This window comes from Scyliorhinus torazame, chromosome 6 (genome assembly GCF_047496885.1).
Source record: "Scyliorhinus torazame isolate Kashiwa2021f chromosome 6, sScyTor2.1, whole genome shotgun sequence".
In the NCBI taxonomy this organism is placed as follows: Eukaryota; Metazoa; Chordata; class Chondrichthyes; order Carcharhiniformes; family Scyliorhinidae; genus Scyliorhinus; species Scyliorhinus torazame.
The window spans coordinates 251,731,411-251,750,912 of record NC_092712.1 but is presented as its reverse complement, the minus strand read 5'-3'; the positions used below and the strand labels follow the sequence as shown (position 1 = coordinate 251,750,912).

The window sequence follows — 19,502 nt, the reverse complement described above, 5'->3', positions numbered from 1 at the left end:
CTTCTGCGCTTTGACCCTCCCTTCTGAATATCAGAGCCAGCTGTGGTGCCACTGCTCTGGCTGCTGCTGTTTTCCCCTGATAGGCTATCCCCCCCGACAGTATCCAAATGGGTATACCTGTTCGAGAGGTGGACAACCACAGGGGATTCCTGCACTGACTGCCTGCCCTTTCTGGTGGTCACCCATTTCTCTGCCTGCACCTTGGGTGTGACCACATTTATATAACTGCGATCTATGATCTGGGCTTTCTGCCACCTGCATGCTCCTAAGTGCATCCAATTGCTGCTCCAACCGAACCATGCGGTCTGTGAGGAGCTCCAGTTGGGTGCACTTTCTGCAGATGAAGCCATCCGGGACGCTGGAAGCCTACCGGACCTGCCACATCTCACAGTCAGAGCACTGCACCCCTCTAACTGACATTGCGTCAATTAATTAAAATTACTGTTAACTATCTGTTTCCTAGCACTAGATTTCTAATATAAATGCGAAAGCTAAATATAGTACTCTCCGATCTCTGGCTTAGATACCCCTCTAAATTATAATTAAGTAATTATGTTTAATTAGTTACCAATGCTTAATTTTTTAAATTTAGTGTAAATTCCCAACCAGCCACTCAGGTCACAGCTTTTCTGTGATGTCACTTCAGTTTCCCCCCGACACACACAATTTGAAAAAGGTATAAAAGTAAAAATGAGTAAAAATCACTTACTTACCTTCTGAGTGTCTTAGATGTTCTCAGGTTCTCTCCCTGACAGAGACTGCTCCTCCTCCTCCAAACGGCTCCCGAAACTAGGCCGCGATCTTTCAAAATCTCCGCTCTGACTCGCAGCTCCCGCGCTTTTTAAATCTCCCGCGCTTTTTAAATCTCCCGGCTCTCTGTCCTCTTGCGCTGTTTTCAATGTCCCGGCTCTCTTTCCTCCCGCGCTTTTTAAAATCGCCCGCGCTTTTTAAATCTCCCGGCTTTCTCTCCTCCCGCGCTGTTTTCACTGTCCCGGCTGTCTCTCCTCTCGCGCTGTTTTCAATGTGCCGGCTGTCTCTCCTCCCGCGCTGTTTTCAATGTGCCAGCTGTCTCTCCTCCCGCGCTGTTTTCACTCTCCCGGCTGTCTCTCCTCTCCCGCTGTTTTCACTGTACCGGCTTTCTCTCCTCCCGCGCTGTTTTCACTGTGTCGGCTGTCTCTCCTCCCGCGCTGTTTTCACTGTCCCGACTATCTCTCCTCTCGCGCTGTTTTCTCACTTACGGGAGAAGAAGGCTACGGGTCTGCCCGCTTGGTTTAGGGTGGGCGCCAGAGCTACGTTGGACGCATCGCTCTCGACCTGGAAGGGGAGGGACTCGTCGATGGCGCACATCGTGGCCTTTGCAATGTCTGCTTTGATGCGGCTGAAGGCCTGGCGGGCCTCTATCGACAGGGGGAAAGTTGTGGATTGGATCAGGGGATGGGCTTTGTCTGCGTAGTAACTGAAAAACCCGAGGCAGCGCTTCAGGGCCTTGGGGTAGTGGGGGAGGAGGAACTCCATACGGGGTGCATGCATTCAGGGTCGGTGCCTATAACTCCATTTCGCACTACGTAGCCAAGAATGGCTAGAACGTCGGTGCTAAACACGCATTTATCTTTATTGTATGTTAGGTTAAGGATTTTAGTGGTCTGGAGAGATATTCGGAGGCTGGTGTCATGGTCCTGCTGGTCGTGGCGGTAGATGGTGACATTATCGAGATACGGGAACGTTGCCCGTAAACTGTACCGGTCAACCATTCGGTCCATCTCACGCTGGAAGACCGAGACCCCGTTAATGACACCGAAGGGAACCCTTAAGAAGTGATAGAGCCGCCCGTCTGCCTCAAAGGCAGTGTATTTGCGGTCACTAGTTCGGAGGGGTAGCTGGTGGGAGGCGGACTTGAGTTCCACCGTGGAGAAGACCTTATAATCCTGTTTACGAGGTCGGATATGCGGGGGAGAGGGTACGCGTCCAGCTGCGTAAACCTGTTGATGGTCTGACTGTAGTCGATGACCATCCTGTGCTTCTCCCCGGCCTTTAACACCACTACTTGAGCTCTCCAGGGACTGTTGCTGGCTTCAATGACCCCTTCTCTCAGTAACCTTTGGACCTCTGACCTAATAAAGATCCGATCCTGGGCGCTGTACCGTCTGCTCCTGGTGGCGACGGGTTTGCAATCCGGGGTGAGGTTCGCAAACAGGGAAGGCGGGACAACCTTAAGGGTCGCGAGGGCGCAGACAGTAAGGGGGGGTATAGGGCCGCCGAATTGGAAGGTCAGACTTTGCAGGTTACACTGGAAGTCTAAACCCAGGAGTGTTGCCGCACAGAGGGAGGAAGAACATAAAAGCGGGAATTTTTGAATTCCCTTCCCTGGACTGTGAGGTTTGCTAAACAGAACCCCTTTATCTCTACAGAGTGAGAACCGGAGGCTAGGGAGATTCTTTAATTAACAGGGTGGATAAAGAGGGAAAAGCGCCTTACCGTGTCGGGGTGTACAAAGCTCTCCGTGCTCCCAGAGTCGATCAGGCAGGACGTCTCGTGGCCATTGATGAAGACGGTCATCGTTGCTGTTGAGAGTGTTCGAGGTCAAGTTTGGTCCAGGGTCACCGAGGCCAGACGCAGTAGTTGTGAATTTCGTTCAGGCAGTGCGTGATCGGCCGAGCTGGGGTCCTGGGGCATCCATGATGGCGTCTCCCATTGGTCGCACATGGTGGTCGGGGGTGGACAAAGTCGTGGCGCCCATCCGTCCAGCATGGTGTCCGAGGGACAAGATGGCGGCGCCCGGGGTCCACTCGTGGGCCTGGGATACGGGGGGGGGCCTGGGATACGGGGGTGGCGGTGACCGCTGGCCACCCGGGGCCCCTGGAGAAGTTCGCTGTGGCGGTCCGGAGTCGCTGCTGGAGACCGCAGCCACCGCTCGTGCCTGGCAGACCCCCATGAAATGGCCCTTTTTGCCGCACTCCCTACAGATGGATGTGCGGGCTGGGCAGCGCTGGCGGGAGTGTTTTTTCGGCGCGCAAAAGAAGCAGCGGGGTCCATTGGGGTTGGCGGGCCGTCTTACAATGCATGCCTGCGGGGAAGCGGGGAAGGTCTCGGGGCGGCCACTGCGGGATTCCACGCTGCCCAGGGGGCTGCCATGCGGTCGGGCACGTAGGATCGGGCGTTCTTGGAGGCAACATCCATGGACCCTGCAAGGGCCCGTGCCTCCCTAAGTCCCAGGGTGTCTTTCTCTAAAAGACGCCGGCGGATTTCTGAAGAGCTCATACCTGCTACAAAGGCGTCCCGGACTAGGAGTTCCGTGTGCTCGCTCGTCAAAACGTGCAGGCAGCCACAGCTTCTGCCCAGCACTAATAGCGCAGTAGAATTCCTCCAACGATTCCCTGGGGTTTTGTCGTCTTGTTGCAAGCAGGTGACGAGCGTAGACCTGATTTACTGGGCGAATATAGTGTCCTTTTAAAAGTTCGATTGCTGCATCAAAATCTTCCGCCTCCTCGATGAGGGTGTAGATCTCTGGGCTTACTCTTAAGTGCAGGACGTGCAGTTTCTGCTCCCCGAGGGTGTGCCTCCAGCTGTCTCAAGGTAGCCTTTAAAACACGCCAGCCAGTGCTTAAAAATGGCCGCTGAGTTCGTCGCGTGGGGACTGAGTTGCAGACACTCCGGCTTGATTCGGACGTCAGTTTTTTAGTTCCAGCTTATTAAATTGATGCACGATCAATAACTACTAAAACGAGATTGTAGTACAACTGAAGGCTTTAATAAGCTAGAACTGTTCCCCAGCAACTCAGGTACAGAATGAGGGCTGCTGGGACAGCACGGGTTCTTATACCCCACCTATCAGGGTGGAGCTACTATACTATACAGCCAATGGTAAACCCCTAGGTTTAACCAATGTACTTCAGCCTCTCAGGTACCGTAATACCTGATAATGCCACAAGAGTGTTTGGTGGTTATGGGGGTAAAATATAGGTTTCTCCAGCAACAGAAATTCAAGCCACTTTTTCCCTTTAGATAGCTAGTGGATAAACAGTGAAGCGCAGCACTTGACACAATTTATCTTCTGCATTAGTCTAATTTTTGTTCTGACAAGGAGGAATGATAAAAGTTGTATCATTACTTACGTTTCAGGATGTTTCTTTGTTCCAGTTCTTCTGCAGTTGGCCTCTGGCTTAATCGTCTACGTAAAAAGATCAGGATAAGTCTCTGTACCATGTTGCTTCACAGCAATGAATGCTACAACACTGTCAATATTTTCTGCTGGAACGTCTATGAATGATAGTGATTGCTGAAGACCTCTGCCATTCCAACCCAGAACCCCGATGCAGCACTTGGACTGAAATCCTTGTTGCAAACAATGGACTGGATTCTCCATTTCAGCGGCTAAGCGGAGCATGTGTGGTCTTTTACGAACAGAAAATCTGTGTGAAACGCTCACCGTTTATGTGACCGGTGAGGGGCCAGCAACAGCGCCAGGTGAAACTCCTGGCTCTCGTGCTGAAAACGGCCGGACAATGGCCGGGTCTCTGGCTGCGCGTTCGCTTGGCTGACAACCTGCAGTGGCTGCGCTGTACAACATTGCGGCAGCCATGCGTGGACCCGACCCGCCATCCCCGACCCCACAGCCCACCCCCCACCAGTCTCCCCAGCCCTCGCGGAAGCCCCCCCTGTCTGCGGCATGGATCCCGGCCGAGTGTGGCGGCACTGGACACCGTTCGCAGCCACCACACCGGGTTCCCGCACGGCTGAGACCACACGTGTTCCGTGCCGTCAGGAACTCCGTCTATCGGGGGCGGAGCATCATGGGAGGGCTGGCCGATGATACAGCAACGTCGTTGCAACGGCATGCGAAGTGATGAAGCCATTTCGGAGGGGGCGGAGCATGAGTGACCGGCGTCAAACCGCTGCCGGTCCTGATTTCGGTGTCAGTGTCGATTCTCCGCAATGCATTTTGATTTGAAGAAAGTCAAGCATAGTCGCACACTATCATTGCATCATGCTAACAGTGTCGGGAGAGCATTTCACTTGGCATCATTTCCTTCCTCCTACTCTTGCTTCCTGGCTTTTACAAGCCTGATAACTTGTACACTGGTCACTAGAACATAGAACGATACAGCGCAGTACAGGCCCTTCAGCCCACGATGTTGCACCGACATGGGAAGTAAAAAAAAAAACAAAAGCCATCTAACCTACACTATGCCATTATCATCCATTTGCTTATCCAATAAACTTTTAAATGCCCTCAATGTTGGCGAGTTCATTACTGTTGCAGGTAGGGCATTCCACTGCCTCACCACTCTTTGCGTAAAGAACCTACCTCTGACCTCTGTCCTACATCTATTACCCCTCAGTTTAAGGCTATGTCCCCTCGTGCTAGCCATTTCCATCCGCGGGAGAAGGCTCTCACTGTCCATCCTATCTAACCCCCTGATCATTTTGTATGCTCATGTATGATCTTGTATGATCATTAAGTCTCCTCTTAACCTTCTTCTCTCTAACGAAAACAACCTCAAGTCCATCAGCCTTTCCTCATAAGATTTTCCCTCCATACCAGGCAACATCCTGGTAAATCTCCTCTGCACCCGTTCCAAAGCTTCCACGTCCTTCCTATAATGAGGTGACCAGAACTGTACGCAATACTCCAAATGCGGCCGTACCAGAGTTTTGTACAGCTGCAACATGACTCCGGAACTCAATCCCTCTACCAATAAAGGCCAACACTCCATAGGCCTTCTTCACAACCCTATCAACCTGGGTGGCAACTTTCAGGGATCTATGTACATGGACACCGAGATCCCTCTGCTCATCCACACTTCCAAGAATTTTATCATTAGCCAAATATTCCGCATTCCTGTTATTCCTTCCAAAGTGAATCACCTCACACTTCTCTACATTAAACTCCATTTGCCACCTCTCAGCCCAGCTCTGCAGCTTATCTATGTCCCCCTGTAACCTGCAACATCCTTCCGCACTGTCGACAACACCACCGACTTTAGTGTCGTCTGCAAATTTACTCACCCACCCTTCTGCGCCCTCCTCTAGGTCATTTATAAAAATGACAAACAGCAACGGCCCCAGAACAGATCCTTGTGGTACGCCACTTGTAACTGAACTCCATTCTGAACAATTCCCATCAACCACCACCCTCTGTCTTCTTTCAGCTAGCCAATTTCTGATCCACATCTCTAAATCACCCTCAATCCCCAGCCTCCGTATTTTCTGCAATAGCCTACCGTGGGGAACATTATCAAACGCTTTACTGAAATCCATATACACCCATCAACTGCTCTACCCTCGTCTACCTGTTCAGTCACCTTCTCAAAGAACTCGATAAGGTTTGTGAGGCATGACCTACCCTTCACAAAGCCATGCTGACTATCCCTAATCATATTATTCCTATCTAGATGATTATAAATCTTGTCTCTTATAATCCCCTCCAAGACTTTACCCACAACAGACGTGAGGCTCACCGGTCTATAGTTACCGGGGTTGTCTCTACTCCCCTTCTTGAACAAAGGAACCACATTTGCTATCCTCCAGTCCTCTGGCACTATTCCTGTAGCCAGTGATGACATGAAAATCAAAGCCAAAGGCTCAGCAATCTCTTCCCCGGCTTCCCAAAGAATCCTAGGATAAATCCCATCAGGCCCCGGGGACTTATCTATTTTCAGCCTGTCCAGAATTGCCAACACCTCTTCCCTACGTACCTCAATGCCATCTATTCCAATAGCCTGAGTCTCAGCATTCTCCTCTACAACATTCTCTTTTTCCTGAGTGAATACTGATGAAAAATATTCATTTAGTATCTCGCCTATCTCTTTAGACTCCACACACAACTTCCCATCCCTGTCCTTGACTGGCCCTACTCTTACCCTAGTCATTCTTTTATTCCTGACATACCTATAGAAAGCTTTTGGGTTTTCCTTGATCCTACCTGCCAAATACTTTTCATGTCCCCTCCTTGCTCGTCTTAGCTCTCTCTTTAGATCCTTCCTCGCTACCTTGTAACTATCAAGCGCCCCAACTGAAACTTCACACCTCATCTTCACATAGGCCTCCTTCTTCCTCTTAACAAGAAATCTGTATTGTATGAAACTGCCTGATGCTGTATGCTCCCCAAACTCTTTCATAATGCTGATGACATGACTATATGGAAGTTCCAATCTAAAGAAACACAAATTCTTTTCATGTTGTTTTTATTTATCTGATTCTGCTGCACTGATTTGAAAGTTCCATTTAAGCCAATTGCTTTTAAGCGAGTTTGAAACTTATGAAATAGTTAAGACTCTTGATTAAGTGCCCAAATACTTAACAAGTGTAGATGCTAGCTAATGTATGAGGAATTTTCAATTGTCTTTGTTGCCATATTAATGGTGTCTGTCAATTCACAACTGGCATATATCAGATCCTGATAAGAGGTGCAGATTGAGTGAGAAGGAAGCAAGAGTGACTTGGACAGGCTTTATGTGTTTTATTGTTATCCACAATCAAAGTGTTTTTCGGTGTTAAGTTAGTGGGCTTTCTCATCCTCGGAGTGATTTGTTCCAGTTTCAGCAGCAAGCTTTTATGAACTTATAAATAAAGACGATTATTTTCCATCATATTCTTTTCCTGGAGGTTTAAAATGTGACATCTCATGCACACTATCACACGTGCATAGATTATACACAGATGAACAAAAAAATTAATCCAATGTAATGGTTTGAGTCGCTTTTGTAGCAAACCTATCGTTTTTTATTGGAATTGATGCCTTAGTTGGCGTGGAAACCTTGAAAAATGCTAAATATTCTTGGGGAGCTGTAATGCTTCTTGTAGTTGAATTGCAAGGAGGTTGGCTGTGAGGTGAACTTGAAATTGGAACAGGTTCTTCTTCCACATTAAAGGTGGCTCTTTTAATGCATAATTTTTTTGCAGCTGGTTTGATGGTATTTCAGATGAATCTGTCACGCGTTTGTCTCAGAACAACATCTCCTGTTAGTTTCAAAAGCAATTACCAAACATGGCTTTCTTTCCCATGTGACTTGTTACAAGTCAAAAGTCCTTTTCCAAATTCGGGTGGGTTAGGACAGTAAACAGCCAAGGTTTGTGTTTGGGATGAGTAGACATCCACAATGCAATGAAAGATCCATGTGATTAATTTCATATTCATCTGATGCCAATTGAGTTTTGCTCTCTACTCTCCAAGGTGACGCAGATGGATATAGCTGTAAAAAGATATAGCTTTAAAATTTATAATATCTTCATGCTTGGAAACAGAGCATTTGAGGAAAAGAAGAATGGAGCAATGAGAGCAGTGAACAGAGAGTGAGAGAGAAAAGGGAATTTTAACTGCAAAAACTGAGCAGGTTTGCAAGTAGGAAGACGGTCAAAAGGGCTTAAAAGGTTTTGGGAGCCAGCAGCAACCCACTGGCGTCTGCCTTTAACTAGAGCATGGGAAGTCCATTTGGAAAGACAGATTTGTACGAAAACTCGTTAAGTGCTGTTTTTACTCAGGTTGAGCTTTAATTGAGTTTACCTGTTCCCTTGGTTGTGTGGAACTTGCCATGGACATCAAGACAAGAAAACAGGTGTGATTTGAGGGTGTGAACAAGCAGATGATAAAAGATCCTTTAAAATCAGAGGGAAAGACTTTTGTTCAGACAACTTGTCTAGGGCGGCAAGGTAGCACAGTGGTTAGCACTGCTGCCTCACAGCGCCAGGACCCAGGTTCAATTCAACACTGTTTGTGTAGAGTTTGCACTTTCCCCGTGTCTGCGTGGGTTTCTTCCGGGTGCTCCGGTTTCCTTCCACGCGTCGTTAGGTGGATTGGCCATTTTAAAATTGACTCATAGGTTACGTGGGGTTACGGTGATACTGAGGGTAGTGGGATGAGTTTAGGGTGCTCTTTCAGAGGGTCAGTGCAGACTCGATGAGCCTAATGGCCTCCTTCTGCACCGTAGGGATTCTGTGGTTCTAGGAGCGTCTGATTTTGTTACCTTGAAGGTGATTTCCATTAATTTGGAGTTTATAGCCTTTTATTTACTCTTTCCAGGTGCCAACCTTTAGTTCAGCATGTGAACATTGCCACAGCTTAACCTTGCTTGGATTTCTGGTGAAACAAGATGATGCTTCTCCTCAATCACCTGCTGCACCACAGGAGAGAAGGCATGAGCACACCGATCCAGTTCACAGGAGGCAATATTCCCAACATCGGGTTCACAGCCAGAGAAAAAACTTCCTAAACATGCCTCTTATTAATCCTTATTCATGGGCTGGAGTGTTCACACATCGTAGATCATGATCCCGAAAATGATGGGTGGAATTCTCCCATTTTGAGACTAAGTGCGGTTGAGGAGGAACTTCTTCACCCAAAGAGTTGTGAATCTGTGGAATTCTCTGCCCAGTGAAGCAGTTGAGGCTACCTTGTTAAATGTTTTTAAGGCAAAGATTGATAGATTTTTGAACAGTAAAGGAATTAAGCGTTATGGTGAGTGAGCTGAGTCCACAAAAAGATCATCCATGATCTGCACAGCCATCACCACAGCGACCAGCATTGCGGGTTGGTGTCCAAATGCCATTGTCTGCAGGAGGTGGAAGGCCAGCATGTTAGCATGACAAGTACAATCTGCACATTTAAAGAAGGAGCTCTCTGCTTCACGTTGTTTACCTGCTTGAAAGACCATGGGCGGGATGCTCTGCTTGCAGATGCCGAAATCGCGAAACGCGATTGGGCGGAGAATAATTTCCGACGGCAAAATCGGGGTAGGCACTGGTTTGACGCCAAATCAGGATGCTCCGGCTCCCCGAAAATGGCATAAATGCGTTGCTGCTACGTGGGGTAAAATTACAGTAGGCATATCATTAGCGGGCCTGACACCCTATGGCGGGCTGAGAATCCGGGGTGCCCACCCCCCCACAGGACTGGGGCGTTGCCCGGGCACTGACCGCATTATAGTGGGCATCCTGCTGAGCACCCACTGTGGCCCCTGGTTCTACACAGTGGCACCGGCCATATGGGTGCGCCCACTCCCGCACTCCACCCCCCCGCCGGCCCCAAACACCCCGCCCAACCAGCCGTAAACCACTGCCACCCAAGGCCACACCCAAGGCAGCTCCCAGTGAGGACAGTGCCAACCAACGGTACCCCTGGCAGCAGGGAGGTTGCCAGACCGGGAGCATCGGCGGGGCGGATACCAACGTGGCTGGGGTGCGGAGGGGGGGGGGGGGCACGCACATGCATGGGTGGGGCTGTCAACCGGGGCCGCCATGTAGCCCATGGTACCTGGATGGGTACGAGAGTATGTGCCATGCTAACATGTTGGCCTTCCACCTCCTGCAGACAATTGCATTTGGACACCAACCCGCGATGCTGGCCACTGTGGTGATGGCCGCAGCCCTGCGAGATATCATGTGACCGCATGAGCGGCAGCTGCTTGGAGAGGAGGGGGAAGCTGCAGCTGAGGAACGGGCTGCAGTGGATCGGGTTGCAGAGGGGCAGGTGGTGGCAGCACAGGTTCGAGGGCCAGCCGCCCAACAGGCGGAGGAGGAGGAGGTGCCAAGGAGGTGCCGCATGAGGCTCCGCGTGTACTGGCTGCTCCCCGCTTCAGTGCTCGGCTGTCTGGGGGGCACCGGCTCCATCTCCGGCATGTCCTATAAGATACAAGACGATATGTATCATTAGACAGCGGGCCGGGGCCGGTGGGCATGGAGGGGGTTAAGGGTGAGGTGGGTGAGGGGTGGGGTTGAGAGGGATAAGGGTGAGGGAGGTGAGGGGTGTGGGCATCCAAAATAGCCACCCTCAAAGATCGATGGAACTTGGTCAAGCCAGAGACGCAGACAGGCTGCAGCTTGCAAATATACGAAGGCCGCAGGCCGGACTTTGCAAAAACTGACACAGGGAAAAAGCCGTTGAAAGGCCATCCTGGGTCAATGGCTCAAGGCAGAAACTAACAATTTGTGGCAGACTTGGTGGCATCGGCTTCCTTATTTGGGAAGGCCCATGTGCCTGAGACACCAACGGTCATAGCAGACTGGGACCCGCCCTGCCATTGAGGTGTCCACCACCAATTGGTTGAGATCAATCAGGGTGATCGTGCCTGGTCGTCCCAGGACATCTGCTTGGGACCGCCCAAAAGCAAGCAAAACCTGTACGGTATGATGCACTATCAATTACGACGAGACAAGAGTAGAGAGTAATCGAGGCTTTATTATACAGAGATGTGTGGCCTCCTACAGCTGCAGCCGAGTCCGTGATTCAATATAATACAACAGTGGTGACTACCACATTCACCCCCTGTTAAAAATGAGTCCAGCGGGGGTGGTGAAAAACTATTTACATAAAGGTTGTCATTAAAATTTCAGAGAAGGTTACAAATTTAGACGGTCGAGCGCCTTGATCCATCGTTGAGCGCGCCGCAGTGCTGGTGGCAAGTCAGGCGTCGGCTCACTCGTCGGTGACTCCGGGAGCGTGTTGGCATCCTCTTCATCCCCGGGTTGGACCAAGGGGGTGACGGATTGTCCTGGAGCAGGGGCTGTGGTGGGGTGCGCTGGGGGAAGGGAGGGTGGCGTCGGGGCAGAGTGGGGGGGGTACATGGGGACCCAGCTGGTGCCAGGTCCCTGATGGAGACTGTGTCTTGGCAGCCGTTGGGGTCTGCTACATAGGCGTACTGCGGGTTTGCATGGAGTAGCAGTACCCTCTCAACCAATGGGACCGCCTTGTGGAGCCGCACATGCTTGTGGAGGAGAACGGGTCCTGGAGCTGCCAGCCACGTTGGGAGCGAAACCCCAGAGGTGGACTTCCTGGGGAAGGCAAGGAGACATTCATGGGGGGTTTCGTTAGTTGCCGTGCACAGGAGCGACCGAATGGGGTGAAGTGCGTCGGGGAGGACCTCCTGCCAGCAGGAGGCCAGGAGATTTCTGGACCGTAGGGCCAGCTGGACATCCTTCCAGACCGTCCCATTCTCCCGCTCCACCTGCCCATTTCCCCGGGGGGTTGTAGCTGGTCGTCCTGCTCGAGGCAATGCCCCTGTTGAGCAGATACTGGCGCAGCTCATCGCTCATAAATGAGGATCCCCGGTCGCTGTGGACGTAGGCGGGGAAACTGAACAGAGCGAAGATGGTGTTGAGTGCTTTGATGACGGTGGCAGACGTCATATCGGGGCATGGGATGGCGAAGGGGAATCTGGAATATTCGTCGACCACATTGAGAAAATACGTGTTGCGGTCGGTGGAGTGGAGGGGCCCTTTGAAGTCCATGCTGAGGCGTTCAAAGGGCCGGGAGGCCTTCACCAGGCGCGCACGGTCTGGCCGGTAGAAGTGCGGTTTACACTCCGCGCAGACCTGGCAGTCTCTGGTAATAGCCCTGACTTCCTCGATGGAATAGGGCAGATTGCGGGCTTTAATGAAGTGATAAAAGCGGGTGACCCCTGGGTGATAGAGATCGTTGTGCCGGGTCCGGAGTCGGTCCACTTGTGCGCTGGCACATGTACCTCGGGACAGGGCATCAGGGGGCTCTTTGAGCTTACCAGGGCGATACAAAATCTCGTAATTAAAGGTGGAGAGTTCGATCCTCCACTGTAAGATCTTATCATTTTTGATCTTACCCCGCTGTGTGTTGTTAAACATGAAGGCAACTGACCGTTGGCCTGTGAGGAGAGTGAATCTCCTGCCGGCTAGGTAATGCCTCCAGTGGCGCACAGCTTCATCGATAGCTTGGGCTTCCTTTTTGACGGAGGAGTGCCGAATTTCGAAGGCATGAAGGGTGTGGGAAAAGAATGCCACAGGCCTGCCTGCCTGGTTGAGGGTGGCGGCCAGAGCGACGTCTGATGCATCGCTCTCGACTTGGAAGGGGAGCATCTCGTCGACCGCGTGCATCGCGGCCTTGGCGATGTCGGCCTTGATACGGTTCAAGGCCTGGTGGGCTTCGGCCATCAATGGGAAACCGGTGGAGTGGATGAGTGGGCGGGCCTTGTCCGCATAGTTAGGGACCCGTTGGGCGTAGTACGAAAAGAACCCCAGGCATCGTTTGAGGACTTTGGTGCAGTGGGGAAGAGGGAAATCCATGAGGGGGCGCATGCGATCGGGGTCGGGACCTAGAACTCCATTCTGAACCACATATCCGAGGATGGCTAATCGGTTCGTGCTGAACACACACTTCTCCTTGTTGTAGATTAGGTTGTGGAGTTTGGCGTCGTGGCCGCAGATGGTGATGTTATCCAGGTACGGGAAAATGACCCGCAGTCCGTCCCGGTCAACCATTCGGTCCATCTCCCATTGGAAGACCGAGACCCCATTAGTGGTGCCGAAGGGAACCCTAAGGAAATGGTAAAGGCGGCCGTCCGCTTCAAACGCGGTGTACGGGCGGTCCACCTTGCGAATGGGGAGCTGGTGGTAGGCAGATTTCAGTTCCACTGTCGAGAAGACCCGGTACTGTGCAATCTGATTGACCATATCAGATATGCGTGGGAGGGGGTACGCGTCGAGCTGCGTGTACCGATTGATGGTCTGACTGTAGTCAATTACTATCCTGTTTTTCTCCCCCATTTTCACCACTACCACTTGGGCTCTCCAGGGTCTGTTGCTGGCCTCGATAATACCTTCCCGCAGCAGCCGCTGGACATCAAACCTGATGAAGGTCCTGTCCTGGGCGCTGTACCGTCTGCTCCTGGTGGCGACGGGTTTGCAATCTGGGGTGAGGTTTGCAAAGAGAGAAGGCGGGTCGACCTTAAGGGTCATAAGGCCGCATACAGTAATGGGTGGTAGGACCCGCCAAATTTCAGGGTTAGGCTCTGGAGGTTGCACTGGAAGTCCAGGCCGAGTAGCAAGGCAGCGCAGAGGTTGGGGAGGACGTAGAGCCGGAAGCCGCTGAACTCTAAGCCCCGGATGGTGAGGGTGGCGATGCAGTACCCCCGGATCGCCACAGAGTGGAATCCGGAGGCCAGGGAGATTCTTTGGTTGATGGGGTGTACCGCGAGGGAGCAGCGCCTTACCATATCGGGGTGGATGAAGATTTCAGTACTCCCGGAGTCCAGAAGGCAGGATATCTCGTGCCCGTCGACCTTCACCTTTGTCGAAGTGGTCGCGAAGTTGTACGGTCGGGAATGGTCGATCGTGACGGAGGCGAGGCGCGACTGGTCGTCGGCAGTTGCAGGCGATGAGCAGCCCGATGAGGTGCCCGATGGGCAGGGATCCTGAGGCGGGGTAGATGGTGGCACCCATGGGCCGCACGTGTCCTGAGGCAGGCAAGATGGCGGCACCCTCGGGCCGCACGTGTCCTGGGGCAGGCAAGATGGCTCCGCCCATTGGTTGTGAGGCAAGCAAGATGGCGGCGCCCAAGGGCTGCACGTGTTGTGAGGGGAGCAAGATGGCAGCGCCCACTGGCTGCACGCGGGGGATGCAGGGACAATAGGGGCGATTGAGCGGGCCTGGCACACTGCAGCGAAATGTCCTTTCTTGCCACAGGCCTTGCAGAGCTCCGCGCCGGGCAGCGCTGCCGGGGGTGTTTTGTCTGTTTGCAGAAGTAGCACTTGGGTCCCCCCAGGTTGGTTGGCTGCCGCGCGGCGCAGGCGTGGGGTTGGCTGGGGGCGGTCGCTGATGGGGTCCACGATGGGGTGGCTGTGCGGTCGGGGGCATACACCTCTACGTTGCTTGAGGAGACTGTGAGCGAGAGCGCTAGTTTCTTGGTCGCCGCGAGGTCAAGTGTAGCAGCTTCTAAGAGGCGCTGCTGGATGTAGGCCGACCCAATGCCCGTAATGACACGTCTCTCATTAGCAGGTTAGAATGTTCAGCAGCCAAAACGGCCTGGCAATCACAGTCTCTCACCAGGGCGAGCAGGGCACGCCAGAAATCTTCCGCAGACTCACCGGGAAGTTGGTACCGCGTGGACTGGAGGTGCCTGGCGTAGATCTTGTTGGTCTGCTGAGCATAGTTCTCCTTCAGTAGCGCCATGGCCTCTGCGTAGGTGGTTGCGTCCTGGATGAGGGGAAAGACATCGGAGCTCAGCCGCGTGTACAGAATCTGGAGCTTCTGTGCTTCTGGGATTGGGTCTGTTGCAGACCTGATGTATGCTTCAAAGCAAGCTAGCCAATGTGCGAAGTCCTTTTTGGCGTTGTCTGCTTGAGGATGCAGCTGCAGGCGATCCGGCTTGATGCAGAGACCCATCTTTGTAAAATCTCTGTGCAATAAATTGATGCACTATCAATTACGATGAGAATAATCAAGGCTTTATTACACAGAGGTGTGTGGCCTCCTACAGCTGCAGCCGAAATTGCTGCCGCTCGGAGAGCACACACATTTATACTCTGCCTACTGGATGGAGTCAGCAGGCAGGGATCTACCCCCGTACCTGAAGTACAGGGGTCTTACCGTAATACCCTCATATGCAGTGCAGTATATACAACATAATACAACAGTGGTGACTACCACACGGGATAAAAGGTGCTGCGCAGCTCACCATCCCGCTCTCTCGACCACCGACGACAACAACGGTGATACCTTCACCAGCCAAGGAGGGGACCATCCACGCCATCCACAGAGGGACCAGAGCCGGGGACGCAGACGACCAGCAGCAGACATCCAGCACTGCCAGATGACGGATTCCAGATAAGGCCATATCTGCTCTGTACATGCCAGTCACCTGGACGTGAAGTTAGAGTCTTTCTTGTGTGTTAGCTTGGAGTACAACTTGTATGTGTGTTAACACTGTGTGTGTGTTTAATAAACTATTATCATTTTAAACAACTTGTGTGGTCATTTGTCCACCGTATGCGGGTTAAAGACACACTGGTTCAGAAGGTACAGCAGGGGTGAGGGTGTGTGTGGGCTGAGGGTGTGTGTGGGCTGAGGGGTGTGAGGGGCGAGGAGGGGGTGTGGGGGTTGTGCAGGGGGTGGGGGAAGTGTCCACACGTGTGTCATGGGGATCTGCAACTAAGCAGGGTCTCACTTGTTCGCCCACCACCGACCTCCACCTTGGTAACCTCCCTTTCCTCCGGACCGCAGACCACGTCCAGCACCCTCTGCTCGGGAGTGGTGAGGGGCTGCAGGTCTGGTGGTCCACCTCCGGTCATCTCCCGCACCTGGCAGTTGTATGCGGCCTTCTCCTGTGGGGAGGGGCAAACACAAACAACAACACTGTTAGACGTTCCGACACATGCAGTCCAGGAGTTGGGTAGATGATGGCATCAGTGGCCAGGGCACCCTGCCATGGCAATTGGCATGGGTGCTGGCATGTGGGGCAGGGTGGGGGTTCCGCCGTCCCCCAGGGGGGGAGGGGGGAGAGCTACGGGTGTGTGGGACACGTGTGTGCCAACTCATCCTGGCCACCCTGAGGGGGTCGTGGAGTTTCTTCCGGCACTGCTGGCCAGTCCGAACGACATTGCCCACGGCGCTGCCCACCCCTGCCATCTGAGCCAAGGCACGTTGAACAGAGGCGCCTGGCGGCTTTCCTTCCAGGCCGGGGTACAGGGTCATCTGCCTCTCCTCCACGGCGTCCAGGAGGGTCTCCAGCTCAGCGCCCCTGAACTGTGGCGCTGCTCTCCTTCCAGCCATCTTGTTGACTGTGACGGTGTGTGGGGGGATCGATCGTTTAAGTGCGGCTGGGGTGTGGGAGGTTCATGTGAGCCAATCACGGACCCGGCGAATCTGGCTCCGTTTTGTATGGAACTGGTTGCGTTCCACGTGGTGATGGTGCTAGCCCATTTAAAGTAGCTGAATCGGTGCAGCTGTTGCAGTGTACCTGTCGTAAAACACCACTGTTCCCACGCCAGCGTCAGCACTCAGTCTCAAAATCGAAGAATCCAGCCCCATGTTAAGATTGTAACTGTAGGTCAACAGTAGGATTTGAGAGGGTAAGTCATGCTGGCCATTTTAATTGCCTGCCTGCCTAGTTTTTGCTTTGTTGGAATTGTTAAAATTAGCTTTCAAATCTCTGATACTTACACAAACTCATTACTACTAAAGCATTGGCAGTTCTACAGTTACGCAATATTTTAGGCTGTAATGGCCATCGGAGTAGTGAGTTTTGCTGGTATCAAAATTTTGCAAAAGTTTGAGGAACAGTAGCTAACTAATGCCAGCAGTAAAGCTTAAAAATACAAATGACATAAAACTTGGAGAGGCAAGGTTCTTGTATTTACTAAATAAATGCATTCGAAATACAAGCTATGGACTTTTTATAACCAACCTTGTCAGCTTTGTTCCAATTTGTTGCCTCATTTCAAGTCTCTCCTCATCTGTCTGCATTGGAATGATGTTCTTCTCCTCCAGCTCCTGTTTTGATGGCCTGTTGCTCAATTTTATTGCCAAAGAGTCTTTCCTACAAACTTTTAATGCTAATGAACCTGCAAAGAAATTAAAGGAAATGAAGTGGGATGTGGCAAGTTAAGCAAATCTAACAAAACTTGAGGCACATAATAAGAATTTACCCATTAATATTATGGTTAGAAAACCAACAACTTTGTCTTCAACTAGTTTCTTCACCTTTTTTTTCTACCAGTTTCTTCCCCTCATAAAGCAATTGTCTTCTTCTCAGACAATGGGGTGCAACAGTTGCTCCCAAAACCTTATCTAAGTGGCTGTAGCACAGTGGTTAGCACTGTTGCTTCACAGCACCAGGTTCCCAGGTTCGAATCCCGGTTTGGGTCACGGTCTGTGCGGAGTCTGCACGTTCTCCCCGTGTCTGCGTGGGTTTCCTCCGGATACTCTGGTTTCCTCCCACAAGTTCCGAAAGACGTGCTTGTTAGGTTAATTGGACATTCTGAATTCTCCCTCAGTGTACCTGAACAGGCGCCGGAGTGTGGCGACTGGGGGCTTTTCACAGTAACTTCATTGCGGTGTTACTGTGAGCCTGCTTGTGATAATAATAAAGATTATTATTAGGATTATTATGTACCGAACAGATGCTGGAGTGTTGCGACTTGGGGATTTTTATAGTAACTTCATTGCAGTGCTAATGCGAGCCTACCTTGACAATAATAAAGATTATTATTATTACTACATGGGCAAGCCCAGACTGTCAACAGTTTGCAGGAGGCCTGATAGACATATACAAAATTATGAGGGGCATAGACAGAGTGGATAGTCAGAGGCTTTTCCCCAGGGTAGAGGGGTCAATTACTAGGGGGCATAGGTTTAAGGTGAGAGGGGCAAGGTTTAGAGTAGATGTACGAGACAAGTTTTTTACGCAGAGGGTAGTGGGTGCCTGGAACTCGCTACCGGAGGAGGTGGTGGAAGCAGGGATGATAGTGACATTTAAGGGGCATCTTGACAAATACATGAATAGGATGGGAATAGAGGGATACGGACCCAGGAAGTGCAGAAGATTGTAGTTTAGTCGGGCAGCATGGTCGGCACGGGCTTGGAGGGCCGAAGGGCCTGTTCCTGTGCTGTACATTTCTTTGTTCTTTGAGGCTTCGTTGGCAAGCCTGATGATATCTTCATGTATTGGCTATGCATTCACACTTCACCAGGTGATACAAAGTGGGTATTACAGGTTGGCCACCCGTCCCTAGCCATAGTCATGAGACCAATGACAATGGTTGCTTCAGCTGAGATCAAGTAACTCAGCACAATCATGGATGAATCTTGGGCTTTATATGAAATACTCAATGAAAAAAAATCAGTGAGAAATCAATAAGCCAACATTTATTTTTAAGGTTATATTTTCTGCAAGTTTTTTTGAAAATCACAAATAAAAACAATTTGTAAAGCATCCTGTCTTAATTAAAATATTTAAAAAAAATTCTTAATAAAGAAAATGATTGATCGAACAGAACTTAAATATTGCTGAAAAGAGATACATTTTATTGAAGCTTTCTATCTTGGACTCATCAGGACAAACACAAGTATGCCAAATTTCAAATGCTCATGACAATTTATACTACCGGAGAACAGGGTGCTGATTGGTTGGCAAGTTGACACTGATTGATTAGGAGTTGTATAATTAATACGCAGATGGTATTAACTACATCTGAACTCAGGGTTTCAAGTTTTTTAAACATTCATTTCTAAGGATGTGAGCTTCGCTGGCTAGGCCAATATTCACTGCCTTCCCAATTGCCCTTGAGCTGCCTTCTTGAACTGCTGCAATCCATATGCTGTAGGTACATCCACAGTGCTGTTAGGGATGGAGTTCCAGGAATTTGACCCAGTGGCAGTGAAGGACCTACAATGTATTTGATTTTGATTTGATTTATTGTCACATGTACCGAAGTACAGTGAAAAGTATTTTTCTGCGGCCGAGGGAATGTACACAGTACGTACATAGTAGACAAAAAGAATAATCAACAGAGTACATTCACAAATGGTACATCGACAAACAGTGATTGGTTACAGTTTCCAATTCAGTATAGTGAATGGCTTGGAGGGAAGCTTCCAGGTGATGGTGTTCCCATGTATTTGCTTTCCTTGTCCTTCCAGATGGTAGTAATCATGGGTTTGGAAGGTGCTGTCTAAGGAGCCTTGGTAAATTCCTGCAGTGCATCTTGTAGATAGTACACACTGCTGCTACTGTGCATCGGTGGTGGAGGGAGTAAATGTTT

The 19,502-nt window shown here is 50.9% G+C and overlaps 1 protein-coding gene across 1 annotated transcript in view; it reads right to left on the bottom strand.

The window, feature by feature from the left end:
• Positions 1 to 19,502, bottom strand: part of LOC140425373 (phosphatase and actin regulator 1-like) — a 628,812-nt gene that overhangs the window by 127,712 nt on the left and 481,598 nt on the right. Inside the window, exons 5-6 of the mRNA XM_072509571.1 lie at positions 17,147 to 17,303; positions 4,113 to 4,168 (exon numbers count right to left, since the gene is read on the bottom strand). Of these exons, the coding sequence (XP_072365672.1) occupies positions 4,113 to 4,168; positions 17,147 to 17,303 (213 nt within the window). The remainder of the gene's footprint in view (positions 1 to 4,112; positions 4,169 to 17,146; positions 17,304 to 19,502) is intronic.